Raw genomic sequence first — 17,581 nt, 5'->3', positions numbered from 1 at the left:
GGTCACTGTAGAGCACCGAAGTGATTTTTTCCTACCAGATATTGAAGTCCTGCCTATTAAGTCCTGCCTATTAAGGCTTTTGTGTTTCTCGAGCGTGACCTCAAAAGATTAGCATGACCTCGGTCACCTGACTGGTGGCACAGTGAAGCCACATCATCCTTCTGTTGTAGGGACATGACAGAAGACACACTTGGGTGGGCTTTCACTGGACACCAGATGCCATTTTCCATTTCCTGTACTACCAGGCTACACGCTCAGATTAAAAAAAAGTAGTTGAGGGGTTGGGTGGTGAGACACATTGTTGACCGCACATGTTACAGTGCACAAAGACCTAGGTTCAAGGCCCCAGTCCCCATCTGTAGGGGAAAGCTTTGCAAGTGGTGAAGCAGGACTGCAGGTGTCTCTCTGTCACTCTCCTTCACTATTTTCCCTTCCCTCTCGATTTCTGGCTGTCTCTATCCAATAAATAAATAAAGATAATAAAAAAATTTAAAAGTAGTTGTTAACCCATTGGCTACTTTAAAATTATTATTATTTTATTATTTTCTTTTTGGATAGGACAGAGAGAAATTGAGAGAGAAGGAAGAGATAAAGAGGGAGAAAGAAAGACAGACACCTGCAGACCTGCTTCACTGCTTGTGAATCGACCCCCCCTGCAGGAGGGGAACGAGGGGCTCAAACAGGGATCCTTGAGCAGGTCCTTGCGCTTTGTACTAAGTGTGCTTAACCTGCTGCGCCACTGCCTGACCCCTGGTATTCACTACTTTTTAAAACTAGTACATGATGCACTTCAAAACTGTAAGGTCATATGGCATAGTTCCACACCACACCCACCACTGATGTTCTGTGTATCCTTGCCCTATAACCACTGAAGTTCTCACAAAGTCATAGTTGGTAACTTTTTTCTGGAAGTTATATATTTATTACCAGGAGAGAAAAATGAGAACCAGAGCATCACTCTGGTATGTGTAGTACCAGGTATCGAATTCAGGACCTCATGCTATTTTTTTTTTTTTGTCCTCTATTTTTTTTTTATTTTTTATTTATGATAAGGAAACACTGACAAAAACCATAGGATAAGAGGGGTACAACTCCACACAATTCCCACCACCAGAACTCTGTATCCCATCCCCTCCCCTGATAGCTTTCCTTTTCTTTATCCTTCTGGGAGTATGGAGCCAGAGTCATTATGGGGTGCAGAAGGTGGAAGGTCTGGCTTCTGTAATTGCTTTTCCACTGAACATGGGTGTTGGCAGGTCGATCCATACTCCTAGCTTGTCTCTCTTTCCCTAGGACCTCATGCTTTTAAACCCAGTGCTTTAGTCACTGCACTACTTCCTGGGCCACAGAGATTAAAAAACTATTTTAATTTTTTAATAGTGATTGACAAGATGGTGGGATAAGAGGGGTTCAGTTCCCACCAACAGAATTCCACATCCCATCTCCTCCATTAAAAGCCTCCCCTATTCTTTCTCTTTCTGGGAGTATCAGCTATAGGTCATTATGGAAGCAGAAGGTGGAAGGTCTGGTTTCAATAATTGCTTCTCCACTGGACATGGACATTGACAAGTTGATTCATACTCCCAGCCTGTCTCTTTCCCTAGTGGGGCAGAGCTCTGGGGAGGGAGGGGCCCAGGACACATCGGTGAGGTTGTCTGCCTAGGGAAGTCAGGTTGGCGTCATGGTAGCATCTGCAATTTGATGGCTGAAAAGCATTAAAATATAAAGCAGAACAAATTGTTTAGTAAGCAGGAACCTAAAGGTAAGAGTATAGCAGATGAGATTTGGAGGTCTTCATGTTGGAAGAAGCTGAAAGTCTATTTTAGGTATATTCTAAAGGGCCCATAACTATTAATATTTGCCTGAGCCCTGTAGCAAACTTGCAGGTGGGCTGAAAGTATTGTCTGGGAAGATGATATTAGAGTTGGAAATAGGACTAGAAAGCTGGATCAGGGCTAGGGCAGCTCCCAAACAGGGAAGACTATATAAATACCCCATCGAAAGACCTAGAATTGCCAAAACAGTCTTGAGAAAAAAGAACAGAACTGGAGGCATCACACTCCCAGATCTCAAACTGTATTATAGTGCCATTGTCATCAAAACTGCTTGATACTGGAACATGAATAGACACACTGACCAGTGAAATAGAATTGAGAGTCCAGAAATGAGCCCCCACACCTATGGACATCTAATCTTTGACAAAGATGCCCAGACTATTCAATGGGGAAAGCAGAGTCTCTTCAACAAATGGTGTTGGAAACAATGGGTTGAAACATGCAGAAGAATGAAACTGAACCACTGTATTTCACCAAATACAAAAGTAAATGCCAAGTGGATCAAGGACTTGGATGTTAGACCACAAACTATCAAATACTTAGAGGAAAATATTGGCAGAACTCTTTTCTGCATAAATTTTAAAGACATTTTCAATGAAACGAATCCAATTACAAAGAAGACTAAAACAAGTATAAACCTATGGGACTACATCAAATTAAAAAGCTTCTTCACAGCAAAAGAAACCACTACCCAAACCAAGAGACCCCTCACAGAATGGGAGAAGATCTTTACATGCCATACATCAGACAAGAGTTTAATAACCAACATATATAAAGATCTTGCCAGACTCAACAACAAGACAACAAATAACCCCATCCAAAAATGGGGGGAGGACTTGGACAGAATATTCACCACAGAAGAGATCCAAAAGGCCGAGAAACACATGAAGAAATGCTCCAAGTCTCTGATTGTCAGAGATATGAAAATAAAGACAACGAGACACCACTTCACTCCTGTGAGAATGTCATACATCAGAAAAGGTCACAGCAGCAAATGCTGGAGAGGGTGTGGGGTCAAAGAAACCCTCCTGCACTGCTGGTGGGAATGTCAATTGGTCCAACCTCTGTGGAGAACAGTCTGGAGAACTCTCCGAAGGCTAGAAATGGACCTACCCTATGATCCTGCGATTTCTCTCTCTGGGGATATATCCTAAGGAACCCAACACATCCATCCAAAAAGATCTGTGTACACATATGTTCTTGGCAGCACAATTTGTAATAGCCAAAACCTGGAAGCAACCCAGGTGTCCAACAACAGATGAGTGGCTAAGCAAGTTGTGGTATATATACACAGTGGAATACTACTCAGCTGTAAAAAATGGTGACTTCACCGTTTTCAGCCTGTTGCATGCTCTCCCCCTGCCAAGAAAATTGGTTCAGTCCTGCTAGTTTTCGCTGACAAGCTTGTCCACGCCCCCAAGGAACCCCGCCAGAGTTCCAGAGTTTCAGAGTTAGAGAGTGCTGGGTGCCGCCACGGGGGAAAGAGGCAGCAGAGTTCTTGGCGCCGCCTTGTGAGAAGGAGAGTTTTGTTTGGTGATTAGTTTGGGTTAGTTTATAAATCATTGTTCCTGAATAAAAAATACAGCTTCTCTGCCCAGCTGTGTGACCTCGAGTCTCTGTTACCTGCCTGTGAAGCTAGCCCGGCCAGCTGGAGCCTCCGAATTTTAACAACAAATGGCGCCCACGTGGACCTGACCTGCGCATCTCTCAGATAAGTGAAGACAATTTGGCTACCTATGTACTATAGCCTTCTCTTCTGCTTGTGAAGAGATCTCCAAAGGCCTCTGCCCTTTCTTCACGAGACTGTTTTGCTGTTTCTGGAACATTTATCTCTGGACCACTCTGTGGTTTCCACTCGCTCGGGTGCACTCAGAACAGCCAGCGGAGTCGGAAAGAGCCAGCGGGCAAGAGGCGAGGCGTGGAGCTGCCTTTTCCAGCTGGTGGAGCAGCCAGCCAGCCGGCTGCGCCCAGACAACCCCGCGAACAGCGCCCACAGCCCCGCAGCCCCACAGCCCCGCAGCCCACAGGAGGCCGACGCCAGCACACAGGAGCGTGACGCCAGCACACAGGAGCCCAACACCAGCACGCAGGAGCCCGGTGCCATCACGCTGGAGCCCGATGCCAACACGCTGGAGCCCGATGCCAACACGCAGGAGCCCGAGGCCAGCCCACAAGAGCCGGCTCTCCACCGCGTGGCACAGGGCACTGGACATGAGATCCCTCCACACTGCTCGGCCACTGCGAGCAGGGCAGCAGATATGACAGGGCCATGGAACGGGGCAGCAGACATGGCAGGGCCATGGGGCAGGGCCACGGAGGCCTATCATGGCCACCACCCCTGGGCACCTCGGCCCGTGCCTTCTGCACGGCTGGCCTGCCCTCCCTTGGGCTATGAATTCTATACAGCTCCCAGACCTCCCGGACCCCCCGGGCTCCCTGCTGAAACTGGGCACCCTGGCCGAGATCTCCAGCTCTGGTCTGAAGGCAGACAAGCTGGAGTACGCAGAGATTTGTGCAGAGATTGCAACCTGCAATTCCTAGAAGTGGAGCTGCACGGGAAGCCACCTCCAGATGATGACCCCCCCCCAACAACTAAGACAGTACACATCTAAATTCTTGTTTAAAATGACATGTCTTTGTAACAAAGGTTTCTCTCCTTGTGTATTAATGACCATGTTTATGTGTGTGTTTAAAGTTTGGTAAACAGTAACTTTAAGGCTAAATTCTTACTAGGCAAAGTTAAATGAAAAAGGTTTTCAACATAATTCTCATAAAGATAAAATTAACTTACATTTAAAGTCTGAGGTAAAAATTAGTTAACATCAATATATTTTAACTAAGTTGGTCTAAACAAGACCTGCACACACCTAGGGTGTGTCTCCATCTTGAATGGATGTAACAAAAGGCTAAATAGACTTGTCGATATGTAAAACTCTCAATTACCTTCTCTATTAGAAATGGTAGATTGCACAATGGCTATGCTAATTATTCTCATGCCTGAGGTTTCCTTTCCTGTGCACACCTAGGGTGTGTCTCCATCTTAAATGGGTGTAACAAAAGGTTAAAAAGACATTGTTGATATATAAAAGTCTCAAATTCCTTCTCTATTAAAAAGTTTAGGTTGCGCTGTGGTTATGCTAATAACAAGTTTTGTTTCATAGTAAGTAAATTGTAGCCAGCTGCCTTTGGGACTCTAGGCCGTTCCCCGCCCCCATGCAAATGTCCGTCGAGACATGTACGCCCCCCAGAGGCAAAAAATGTTTTTTTTTAAGCTGATAAAGTTTTGTCCACAGAGACAAAAAATGGCCCCCTCAGGCCTTCCCTTGGCAGCACACTGGTTCTTGTTACTTGCTTACATGTTTCTCCATGTTTGTGCCAGCTTCTTTTTTAAAAATGCCTGTATGATATAGGTTTCTGTTCACCCCACACCCTTAATACTGTAGTCATTTAGTTAAAAAGAAAAGGGGGAATTGTTGTATGCTTTACATTGGGTTGTTCTAGCTCTCCCCCTGCCAAGAAAATTGGTTCAGTCCTGCTAGTTTTCGCGGGCCCGCTTGTCCCCGCCCCCAAGGAACCCTGCCAGAGTTCCAGAGTTTCAGAGTTAGAGAGTGCTTGGTGCCGCTGCAGGGGAAAGAGGCAACAGAGTTCTGTTTGGTGATTAGTTTGGGTTAGTTTATGAATCGTTGTTCCTGAATAAAGAAATACAGCTTCCCTGCCCAGCCGTGTGACCCCAAGTCTCTGTTACCCGCCCGTGAAGCTAGCCCGGCCAGCTAGAGCCTCCGAATGTTAACAACACAGCCGATGTTGGACGGACCTTGAAAAAATCATGTTGAGGGGTCGGGCAGTGGCGCAGTGGGTTAAGCGCATGTGGTGCAAAGCGCAGGGACCGGCGTAAGGATCCCGGTTCGAGCCCCCGGCTCCCCACCTGCAGGGGAGTCACTTCACAAGCGGTGAAGCAGATCTGCAGGTGTCTATCTTTCTCTCCCCTTCTCTGTCTTCCCCTCCTCTCTCCATTTCTCTCTGTCCTATCCAACAACAAATTGCGTCAACAAGGGCAATAATAATAGTAACCACAATGAAGCTACAACAAGGGCAACAAAAGGGGGAAAAAAATGGCCTCCAGAAGCGGTGGATTCACGGTGCAGGCACCGAGCCCAGCAATAACCCTGGAGGAGGAAAAAGAAAAAAGAAAAAATCATGTTGAGTGAAATAAGTCAGAAACAGAAGGATGAATATGGGATGATCTCACTCTCAAGCAGAAGTTGAAAAACAAGATCAGAAAAGAAAACACAAGTAGAACCTGAAATGGAATTGGCGTATTGCACCAAAGTAAAAGACTCTGGGGTGGGTGGGTGGGGAGAATACAGCTCCATGAAGGATGATAAATGACATAGTGGGGGTTGTATTGTTAAATGGGAAACTGGGGAATGTTATGCATGTACTAACTATTGTATTTACTGTTGAATGTAAAACATTAATTCCTCAATAAAGAATTAAAAAAAAAAAGAAAGAAAAAAGCAAACAGGAGTCGGGTGGTAGCACAGCGGGTTAAGTGCAGGTGGTGCAAAGTGCAAGGACCAGAGTAAGGATCCCAGTTTGAGTGCTCAGCCCCCCACCTGCAGGGGAGTCACTTCACAGGCAGTGAAGCAGGTCTGCAGGTGTCTATCTTTCTCTCCCCGTCTCTGTCTTCCCCTCTTCTCTCCATTTCTCTCTATCCTATCCAACAGTGATGACATCAATAACAATAATAATAACTACAACAACAATAAAAAAAGAAATTAGATATATATATTTCTTCTGTCCTGCTTTACTTATGTTTTGGGAAGCAGGAGAACTCATGTTTTCACCAAGGCCTGCCCTTTCATTCAGAGAGAGAGAGAAAGAGACAGAGAGAGAGAGAGAGAAAAAAAAAGAGAAGGAAACTGAGAGGGCTGGTGGAATAGATCATTTGGATAGCATGCTGCTTTGCCTTGTGTCTGACCCAAGGTTGGGTCTAGCTCCTATCACATTAAAGGAAGCCCTTTCCCCTCTCCTTCTGTTTCTGTCTTACAGGATTCTTGAGTTCATGGATGAGAGGAGTATGTAAACTGTAAAACAAATACTGACTTTCAATTGTGTGGCATTACAGTTTTAGGCAATGCCTAAAGTCAACATATGGACTTTGGTATCTTGGTTGCTTGCCATTTTCATGTTTGGAAACTTTTTAGGTCCACTAGATGTCAGTGTTACACAGAATTTTTGGGCATTTAGGAGCAGAGAATCTTGACTGTTTCAAGGGAGCAGTTGTGCATCAATAATACATGCTTTCTTGGTGGCGTAGTGATAAAGCTTTGGACTCTCAAGCATGAGGTCCTGAGTTCTATCCTTGGCAGCACATGTGCCAGAGTGATGTCTGGTTCTTTCTCTCTCCTCCTTCTCATTAATAAATAAATAAAATCTTAAAAAAATATATATGCTCTGTCTGGAAGGAAAAGAAGTTTCTTGATTTAATGAGCCTTTATCTTAATAACAACAATTTTAGAATTCGTGCCAACAAACTCTTGTTTACTTTATATAAAATGTTTACATAAAGTTGCCCTCCCTAGCCATAACTTTTCTTTTTGTGAGAAATGGGGGGTGGGGGGGACAGTGCACCACCTAGTTGAGCGCATATGTTATAATGCACAAAGTCCTGGGTTTGAGCCCCTGGTCCCCATCTGCAGGGGGAAAGCTTCACATGTGGTGAAGCAGGGCTGCAGGTGTCTCTCTGTCTCTTTTCCTTTCTCTATCTCTCCACCCCCTCTCAATTTCTTTCTGTCTTTATCTAATAATATATATATATGTATTTTTTAACCAGAGCACTGCTCAGCTCTGGCTTATGGTGGTATGGGGATTGAACCTGGGACTTGAGAGCCTCAGGCATGAAAGTCTCTTTCCATAACCATTATGCTATACCCCCACCCAATAAAAAATATTTTAAAAAATTATTAAAAACAATTTTAAAAATATTATTAAAAATTAAAAATATTATTAAAAACAATTCTGTGCTGGTTAACACTTTATTTTTATGTCTTATTTAATTTATTTTATTATATTTTATTTATTATTGGATAGAGACAGAGAGAAATTGAGAGAAGAGGAGGAGATAGGGAGAGAGACCGAGAGACACCTGCAGCCCTGCTTTACCACTTGTAAAGCTTTTCCCTTCGTGTGGGGGCCAGGGCTTGAACCTGGGTCCCTGTGCACTGTAATGTGAGTGCTTAACCAGGTGTACCACTACCTGGCCCCATTTATTTTATTTTTTAAATTTTCTTATATTTATTTATTTTCCCTTTTGTTGCCTTTGTTGTTTTAGTTATTGTTGTTATTGATGTCGTCATTGTTGAATAGGACAGAGAGAAATAGAGGAGGGGAAGACAGAGAGGGGGAGAGAAAGACTGACACCTGCAGACCTGCTTCACTGCCTGAGAAGTGACTCCCCTACGGGTGGGGAGCCTGGGAGCCGGGGGCTCAAACTGGAATCCTTATGCCGGTCCTTGTGCTTTGCACCACCTGCTCTTAACTCGATGCGCTACCGCCAGGCTCCCCATTTATTTTATTTTACTTATTTATTTATTTTTTATTTTCCCTTTGTTGCCCTTGTTTTTCATTGTTGTTATAGTTATTATTGTTGTTATTGATGTCACCGTTGTTGGATAGGACAGAGAGAAATGGAAAGAGGAGGGGAAGACAGAGAAAGGGAGAGAAAATGGACACCTTTAGACCTGCTTCACTACCTGTGAAGCTATTCCCCTGCAGATGGGGAACCGGGGGCTCGAACCGGGATCCTTATACCAGTCCTTAACCCTCTTAACCCGCTGTGCTACCACTGGACTCCCATTTATTTTATTTTAATGAGAGAGAGATACAAAGAAAGACCAGAGCACGGCTCAGTTCTGGTTTATGGTGGTGCTGGGGATTAAACCTGTGAGCCTCAGGCATGACAGTCTTTTGCAGAACCATGATGCTGTCTTCCCAGGCATATAACTTTTGAGCAGATACCTGAGTAGTGAGACACTAGGTCCTGAGGCTATCAGGAGAGAGAGGAGACTGGACTAAGAAAGAATAGCAAGCCTTTCAGTGCTTGGCTTATTCCACAACTTCTAGTTTTTCAGACTCCAGTCTCTTTCTACTTGTGAATGGAAGCATCATTGTTGGTGCTTTTGTTTATTTTGGCAGTGGAACCCCTAGCTAACTCCTTTTCAATTTCAGATAGAGACAGAAAGGAAGAGAGATATAGGCTGGGAACGAGAAATAGAAAAAGGAGAGGCTTCATAGCACTAGTACGCTATTTGTGAGGCTTCTGTTTTTCATGGTGCTCTCAGAGGGTTTGTACCCAAGTCCTTGCACATGGGCAACAAAATGGGGAAAAAGTGACCTCTAGGAGCAATGGATTCGTAGTGCAGGCACTGAGCCCCGCAGCTATAACCCTGGAGACAAAAAAAAAAAAAGGGCGGGGGGGGGGGGGCAAGAATAAGGTTCACTGCCACTTAAAAAAAGAGTCACATTTGTACTCTCTTCCAGCCTGCAGGAAGACTTTTCATTTCTAGATCACCTGTGGCCTACTGTGGAATCAGTGACTCTTGGTCCCATGCAGAATGGGACTGTAGGCATGATCTTTGTGGACTTCCATCACTCTAAATGAATGTCACAAGTCAGGTCATTTTAGGGGTCAGGTGGTGTTGTTCCTGGTTAAGTGCACACATTAGGAGTCATGTCACTTTAAATATCACTCAGCGGGGGTGGGCAATAGCACAATAGGTTAAGCACACATGGTACAAAGCACTAGGACAGGCTCCCCATCTGCAGAGGGGCCACTTCACAAGCGGTGAAGCAGGTCTGCAGGTGTCTCTCTTTCTCTCCCCCTCTGTCTTCCCCTCCTCTCTCGACTTCTCTCTGTCCTATCCAACAACAACAACAACAGTGACAACAATAACATTAACAACAACAAGGGTAACAACAAAGGCAATAAAATGGGAAAAATGGCCTCCAGGAGCAGTGGATTTGTAGTGCAAGCACCCCAGCAATAACCCTGGAGGCAAAAAAAGAATAAAAAATAAATATCACTCAGGGGTAGTTAGACAGCCTCTGTTGTAGTGTTTGGTTCACTTGAAGGGTCACACCTTTGAGCTGAGTCCTTTGGATACAAAGTGACAAAAGTATTCTGGTCTCTTTCCCCCTTTCCAGATCTGATGTTTTGACCTGGCTTCCTGCTTCATTCCTGTTTGTGGGTATTATCTACGCCGGTTCTAGAGCACTGTCCCGGCTGGTAAGTGCAACTGCCACTCTCTCCTCTTGCCTTTTGCTTTTTAACTTATTGCATCTTGAGTAGTATCAGAAAATGCTAGATTTGGGGTGGGGGAGATAGCATAATGGTTATGCAAACAGACTCTCATGCCTGAGGCTCCTAATTCCCAGGTTCAATCCCCTGCCCCACCATAAGCCAGAGCTTAACAGTACTCTTGGTGTTCATCTCTGTCTTTCTCTCTCTCAAAAATAAAATATATTAAAAAAAGAAAGAAAAGAAAATGCTAGATTTAGTGAGATTGGGGAGTAAGTCTTGAATGTGAGGTTAGCATGTGGTCTTTTAAAAAATTATTTAGTTATTCCCTTTTGTTGCCCTTGTTTTTTGTTGTTGTAGTTATTGTTGTCGTCATTGATGGATAGGACAGAGAGAAATGGAGACAGGAAGGGAAGACAGAGAGGGGGAAAGAAAGATAGACATCTGCAGACCTGCTTCACCACCTGTGAAGTGACTCCCCTGCAGGTGGGGAGTCAGGGGCTTGAACAGATCCTGACGCTGGTCCCTGCGCTTTGCGCCACTTGCGCTTAACCGGCTGCACTACTGCCTGACTCCCTGCATGTGGTCTTTTACCCACTTCCCGGGATCCAATAGGCAAAGAGAAGGGAAGAATCAGTTTATTCTGTAAGCTGGAGAGGCGCATACAGTGGGGAGATCATCAGCCAGTAGGGCACGCGCCTTGCTTCCGCATGAAGTGTTGAGTGTGAGCTCCAGCACTGCATGGGCACGCAATGGCAGGGGGCCCTCCGTGCATGGCGGAGTGGTGCTGTGCTATCGTGCTATCATCTCTTTCTCCGCTCCTCTTTTTTTTTTTTTTTTTTTAAAGTCTTTCTCAAAGAAATAAAGATGGTGGGCTGGGGAGGCTGTTCACTGGTGATATTGCTCATGAAGTGAAGCACTGGGTTCATTTTCTGGAGCAGCAGTAAAAACAAACACACACAACTAGATGGGGAGGTACAGGTGGAGGAGCAGAGTGACAGGTGGGAATATCCAAGGCCCCTGCACAGAGAACACCAACCCAGACTGTCGCCAAGAGCAGGCAGGTGGGCTTTGCTTCTGGACAACCAGAACTTTGTTTTCTAGTCACATGGGCCAGGGCATTCCCAGACAGCCGGTCATGAATGCAGATACCTGCCAAGAGTCCACCACCAACAGTTGGGAGTGCTAGTTAAACCAATACCCACTTTGTTCTCCAGACCTGCTCCTCAGAATCAAATTCATCAGAGGTGGGGACTGACAAGAATACGTTTCTTCTAGTTACATGATAGAGAATACCTCACACTTGGTCATTTTCCCACTAAGAGCAAATTCTCTTCATACAACCCAATAAGAACAACAACAGAAAGATAACTCAATGAAAAGAGGGACAAAATGGGGCCAGGTGGTGGGGCATCCCATAGAGTACACACGTTCACATGCACAAGGACATGGATTCAAGACTCTGGGCCTCACCTGCAGGCAAGAAGCTTTGCAAGTGGTGAAGTAGTACAGCAGATCTCTCTTTCTCTCTCTCACTCTCTCTCTTTCTCTCTCTCTTTTGTTTTTGCTTTTTCCAAAGAGAAATTGAAGGGGGTGGGGGATAGAGAGGAAGAGAGAAAGACAGACACCTGCAGGCCTGCCTCACTGGCTTCATGAAGCATGGCCCCCTGCAGGTGGGAAGCAGGGGTTCAAACCCAGGTGCTTGTACATGATTATACGTTTGCTTAACCAGGTGTGCCACCGCTCAGCCCCCCTCTCCTTCTTTATCTTCTCTTTCTCTCTGTTTTTTTTTTTTTTGTATCAGTGATTTATTATTGATTTACAAAATCGTAAAATAACAGGCGTATAATTCCACACCATTCCCAACACGAGAATTTTGTGTCCCCAACCTAGATGCTCACTAGCACATGACTGGATAAAGAAGTTCTAGGATATGAACTCAATGGGGGACTGCTTGGCAACTAAAAAAGATGTGTCCTCTGGTACAAAAAGGGTAGGACTAGAGGTGATCATGCTTAGTGAAACAAGTAAGGAGGTGAGACACTGCCAAATGGTTTCACCTATGTATACAATATAGGTAATTGAAACACACATGACAAAAACACTTGCCAAAAAAAAAAAGGTAGGCAAACTATCTGTAAGATTGTGAGAACTGTGGTGTTATTGTTTGGGAGGGAGCACAGAACTTTGGTGGTAGGTGCAATATAGACCTATTCTCTTCTAATCTTTTATTCAATTACTAATAAAAAAAAAGTAAAAGAAAAAATCTCTTATATCACCATGATTCAGATAGTCAGAACCAGGTTTGAAGATGAGTAACAGCAGTCACACATCTTCCCATCTTTGTACTATGATTGCTGTTTTGACCTCTCAAAAAACAGTATGGTCTGCCAGGCAGTGGCGCACCTGGTTAAGTGCTCACATTATAATGCACAAGGACCCAGGTCCTTGCGCTTTGTGCCACGTGCACTTACCCGCTGCACTACAGCCTGACTCCCTTGATATTAACATTTTTAGTTCATGATTCATACACTTGACTAGATGGAATGGGGAGAAGCATCCTGGGTGGGCCTAAGAAAGGACTCACAGTGCACTTTGCTGTTCCTCCTCAAATACAAGGCCTGCACTGGCTTACTGCTACCTCTTCCTGATTCCAGGCTTCTGTAGCTCTGCTGCCTCATTGTACAGAGAGAGGGTGCCTCTTCTCGTTTTTTTTTTTTTTCCTCCAGGGTTATTGCTGGGCTCGGTGCCTGCACCATGAATCCACCGCTCCTGGAGGCCATTTTTTCCCCCTTTTTGTTGCCCTAGTTGTTGCAGCCTCATTGCGGTTATTATTGCCATTGTTGACGTTGCTTTGTTGTTGGATAGGACAGAGAGAAATGGGGAGGGGAGGGAAAGACAGAGAGAGAGAGGAGAGAAAGATAGACACCTGCAGACCTGCTTCACCGCCTGTGAAGCGACTCCCCTGCAGGTGGGGAGCCCGGGGCTCGAACCGGGATCCTTACGCCGGTCCCTGCGCTTTGCGCCACATGTGCTTAACCCACTGCGCCACCGCCCGACTCCCCTCTTCTCGTTTTTTAGCAGACAAAAGATTTAATAAGGGGATTGGGTGGATTGGGTGGTAGTGCAGCGGGTTAAGTGCACATGGCAAAGCGCAAGGACTGGCATAAGAATCACAGTTTGAGCCCCTGGCTCCCCACCTGTAGGGGGTCACTTCATAGGCGGTGAAGCAGATCTGCATGTGTCTATCTTTCTGTCTTGTGGTGCTTGCTGGTGGCTCAAACCAGACACTTGTGCATGGTGAGCTAGCCTGTGAATGTTTTTTTTTTTTATGTTTGTTTCCATCATCATTTTATGATTGCACTTCTAGCAGAGCCACACAGAGAATGCCACTAGGATTCTTGCCACATCTACTTGAAGCAGCACTGGCTGATTTGGAAATTTGGTATCAGGATATGCTGCCAGTGTTTTCATCAGTACTTGAGGGATATAGGATCCACACGGACTAAGTGAACTTTATGGAATTTGTCTGCCGATGTGCTTGCTCACCCTTCAGCAGAAACAATACTAGCTCTTTGTACCTAAAATTAAAATTAATACATAAAGAAAGAATTCCCAGTGGTTAAAAAAAATCCTCAGAAGTCCATCATCAATGTTAATATTAAATTAACCTTCTCTGGCAGATGGGGGTTCTAACCCCACACGGTGTTTCTCAAAGCAGGTGACCCACAGGCAAGGGCCAACTGGCAGACTCTTTGTTACCTATCCATGAGGAGAGTATGGCAGTTCTACTCAAAGCATACTGTTTACTTAAACTCACATTCTCTTTTTCTTTTCTTTTTTAAAATTATTTTTAAAAACATTTTAATTTATTAATGAGAAAGATAGGAGGAGAGAGAGAAAGAACCAGATATCACTCTGGTACATGTGCTGCTGGGGATTGAACTCGAGACCTCATGCTTGAGAACCCAATGCTTTATCCACTGCACCACTTACCATTCTCTTTTTCATGATGAGACATTTTGAAGAAGAAAGAGAGGCATTGATTTCCATTCTGTGATGTTGTTTTCGCCGGGCTGGCTTCACGGGCGGGTAACAGACGACCCGGGACTCATGGCTGGGTTGTACGCAGTATCTCTTAATTCATGCAGGACTCAGCACAATCTAAGCCGAGCTAAGCTAAAACTCAAACTACAAACAATCTTGTCCTTATAAATATACTAGCCCAGTTGGGTGGGAACAGGATGCAACATAGAGAGGGTGGAGAGAAAAGTGACTGGTGAAAATCAAGAGTGTGACAAGGAGAGGGGGCGGGGCAAAAACATATGAACCAGTGGGGATTGAACCAATGTCCTGCAGTGGTTATGTAAATAGAATACAGTGGTTATGTAAATAAAATACAGTGTTAAGCAGGGGGTATTAAACCAATGAATCAGAAGGGGTCTCATGCATACCAACACTGTGAAAGCTTATTTTCTGGAGGGTCTGTGAGCTAAATGCCATTGACCTAGCTTTCGATAGTTTGTAGAGAGAAGCTGCAGCAATTCCCCCTGAGCAACGGGAAACAACCTCCCACAAAATAGACCCCATTTGAGTGAGAAGAGGGCAGAGTGGAGATGTTGATGGTTGCCTTGTAGTGAGATAATTCAACCCAGAATGTTTATGTTTTTATTTTTACATAGATGCTTAAAAATTCAGAGTGGATTAAACACGAGGCATGTGTACAGATTGTGTCAGATAGAAAACAGGCATCAACATGCTGGTGCCAAGCTGTCTGTTTAATGACTCCATAAGGAATGGGGGGAGGGTGATGCTCAGTGAAAAATCTGTGAGTGTATTGTTATGCAAAAACTCCTCCCACTTTGGAGGTAGCTCTGCTCCATAAAGAGCTTGATCTTTTTTTTTTTAGAATTTATTTTTTAAATATTTATTTATTTATTTATTCCCTTTTGTTGCCCTTGTTGTTTTATTGTTGTAGTTATTGTTGTTGTTATTGATGTTGTTAGATAGGACAGAGAGAAATGGAGAGAAGAGGGGAAGACAGAGAGAAAGATAGACACCTGCAGACCTGCTTCACCGCTCCCCTGCAGGTGGGGAGCTGGGGGCTTGAACCGGGATTCTTATGCTGGTCCTTGCGCTTTGCGCCATGTGCGCTTAACCCGTTTTGCTACCACGACTCCCAAGAGCTTGATCTTTTTTTTTTTTTTTTCCTCCAGGGTTATTGCTGGGCTCTTTTTTCCCCTTTTTGTTGCCCTAGTTGTTGCAGCCTCGTTGCGGTTATTATTGCCATTGTTGACGTTGTTTTGTTGTTGGATAGGACAGAGAGAAATGGAGAGAGGAGGGCAAGACAGAGAGAGAGAGGGAGAGAAAGACACCTGCAGACCTGCCTCACTGCCCGTGAAGCGACTCCCCTGTAGGTAGGGAGCCGGGGGCTCTAACTGGGATCCTTACGCCGGTCCCTGCGCTTTGCGCCACGTGCGCTTAACCCACTGTGCCACCGGCTGACCCACGAGCTTGATCTTTTAAGACTTTGAAGTTCTATTCTCCTGATGTGCAGCACCTGAGAGGAGGCTGGCTTAATTCTGCAAGGACGCCTGGCAGCTGACAGTTCTTTAGAGATTTTGTCACCTCCAACTCTTAATTAAATTATATGAAGAGTTAAGGGAAGAAAATGATTCTTCTGACTGTCCATCCAGCAATATATGTGTTAGGAATGTATTTTGCACTGTGGACTTGAACAAAGTGAGATGTGCTTATTCTTATTTTTTTAATGTACTTGTGGTTTTTGTTTTTTATTACTGATTTAATAATGGTTTACAAGACTATAAAATTAGAGAGTTATAGTTCCACACTGTACCCACCACCAAAATTTCTGTGTCTCCCCTCCCCCCTCCCCCTCCCCCCAGGTAACCCTAGTTCTGGCATAACATGGGATACTTTTTTTTTTGACCAGTTCCTATATTTTTATTCTGTTTTTTTTTTAAAGATTTTAATTATTTATTCATGAGAAATGATAGGAGAGAAAGAATCAGACATCACTCTGATACATATGCTGCCAGGGATTGAACTTGGGACCTCAGGCTTGAGAGTCCAAACCCTTATCCACTGTACCACCTCCCGGACCACCACTATATTTTTATTCTCTACATTCTACATAGGAACAAAACCATGGAGTTGTTGCATTCCACCTCCTTGCTTACTTCACTAAGTATAATCACCTCTAGTTCCACCCGTTTTGTCCCCCGAGGATACAATATCATCTTTTTTAATTGCGGAATTGCATTCCATTGAGTATAAACCCCATAGTATCTTTAATCCACTTGACTGTTGATGTGAATTTAGATTGCTTCCACTCCTTGGCTATTGTGAACAATGCAGCTATGAACATAGGTTATGACATGGTTTCTGACCGTAGGAACCTTCAGGGGAGTCAATGAGAGATACAGCTCAACTTGGGGATAGCCACCAGGCTTATCCACTGTTAGTGTGTACCAGATACTTCTAAAAATCCTCTTCAGAAAAAATGAAGTCAAACTTAACTGCTCTCATTTCAGGTGGGGAAACTGAGATGTCAGTGATTTGGCTAAGGTCAACAACTGATAGACTTTAAAACAAAGGTAGAAGCTCCAGCTAGTTCATCTCCAAAACCTTCCCTCTTTTACCTAGATCACAATCACTGGAGGAAATCAGACTGTTAGGATTGATATAGAGAGACAATAAACCCTTGTGGTTGTCTCCCTTCTACTCAGGATAATTTGTCATTCAGCTCTACTGCTCCAGTCCTCCATACAGAACAGTAAGATTTTGATGAGGGCTCTGGCAGCATGCATGGCCATTATCAGCTGTGAGTACTCTTATTACTGTTTTCCAACTGAAAGTCTTACCAGCTAGCTAGGATAGTCTCAAAACCTGTGCTGCAGACCAGATCTGCAAATTCCAGCATTGGTGAGCTTTCTGGGGAGAGACCAGTTCCTTGTTGGTCACGTGGCTGCTCAAACCATACTATTTTTTAATTGAGGAAGTCAGTCAGCAGCTTAAGCTTCTAAGCTTAGTATGTCTCGACAAGCCTGCACTTGGTTTTCTTACCCCGTTCTTTGATCTTGGTCTCTTCCCAAGTACTTGTCAGAGTTTCTCTCTTCCATGAGAACAACAGTCACTGAAGACATTGAGATGGGAATTGAGTGGAGATGTCAGTGAGAAAACACATGGAAAACCAGAGCCAGGTGGAGTAGGTTGGCTAAGTAAACAGGAGCTCACCTGTGGGTCTCCTTCCCCTTTCTTTGGGTCTAATATCATGTAAAGGAACTTGGACCTACAAGGGGAAAAATGTGTAAGTGTTGCAGTGGAGTGGAGACTCTTTACCTAGCAATCCTTGTTACTGCTGCTGAGAGGCAGCTGGCCTTCTCTTTCATCTGGTTTTCTTATCAAAGGTGACCAGACTTAATTC

General features: G+C 44.5%; 1 protein-coding gene across 10 annotated transcripts in view; it reads left to right on the top strand.

Annotated features, from left to right (window-relative positions):
* TMEM241 (transmembrane protein 241) overlaps nt 1-17,581 on the top strand; it is a 181,689-nt gene that overhangs the window by 23,354 nt on the left and 140,754 nt on the right. For 8 of the 10 annotated variants that reach the window (XR_009545056.1, XM_060173606.1, XM_016190468.2 and 5 more), the window contains exon 4: nt 10,041-10,122. The exons of the other annotated variants lie outside the window; for them this stretch is intronic. Coding sequence is in view for 7 of the 8 variants with exons in the window: in XM_060173606.1 (XP_060029589.1) it covers nt 10,041-10,122 (82 nt within the window). In the remaining variant the exon portion in view is untranslated. The remainder of the gene's footprint in view (nt 1-10,040; nt 10,123-17,581) is intronic. 10 annotated transcript variants of the gene reach the window in all.

The sequence above is a fragment of the Erinaceus europaeus genome, chromosome 15, assembly GCF_950295315.1.
Source record: "Erinaceus europaeus chromosome 15, mEriEur2.1, whole genome shotgun sequence".
Classification (NCBI taxonomy): domain Eukaryota; kingdom Metazoa; phylum Chordata; class Mammalia; order Eulipotyphla; family Erinaceidae; genus Erinaceus; species Erinaceus europaeus.
This window is presented reverse-complemented; position numbering and strand designations above follow the sequence as displayed.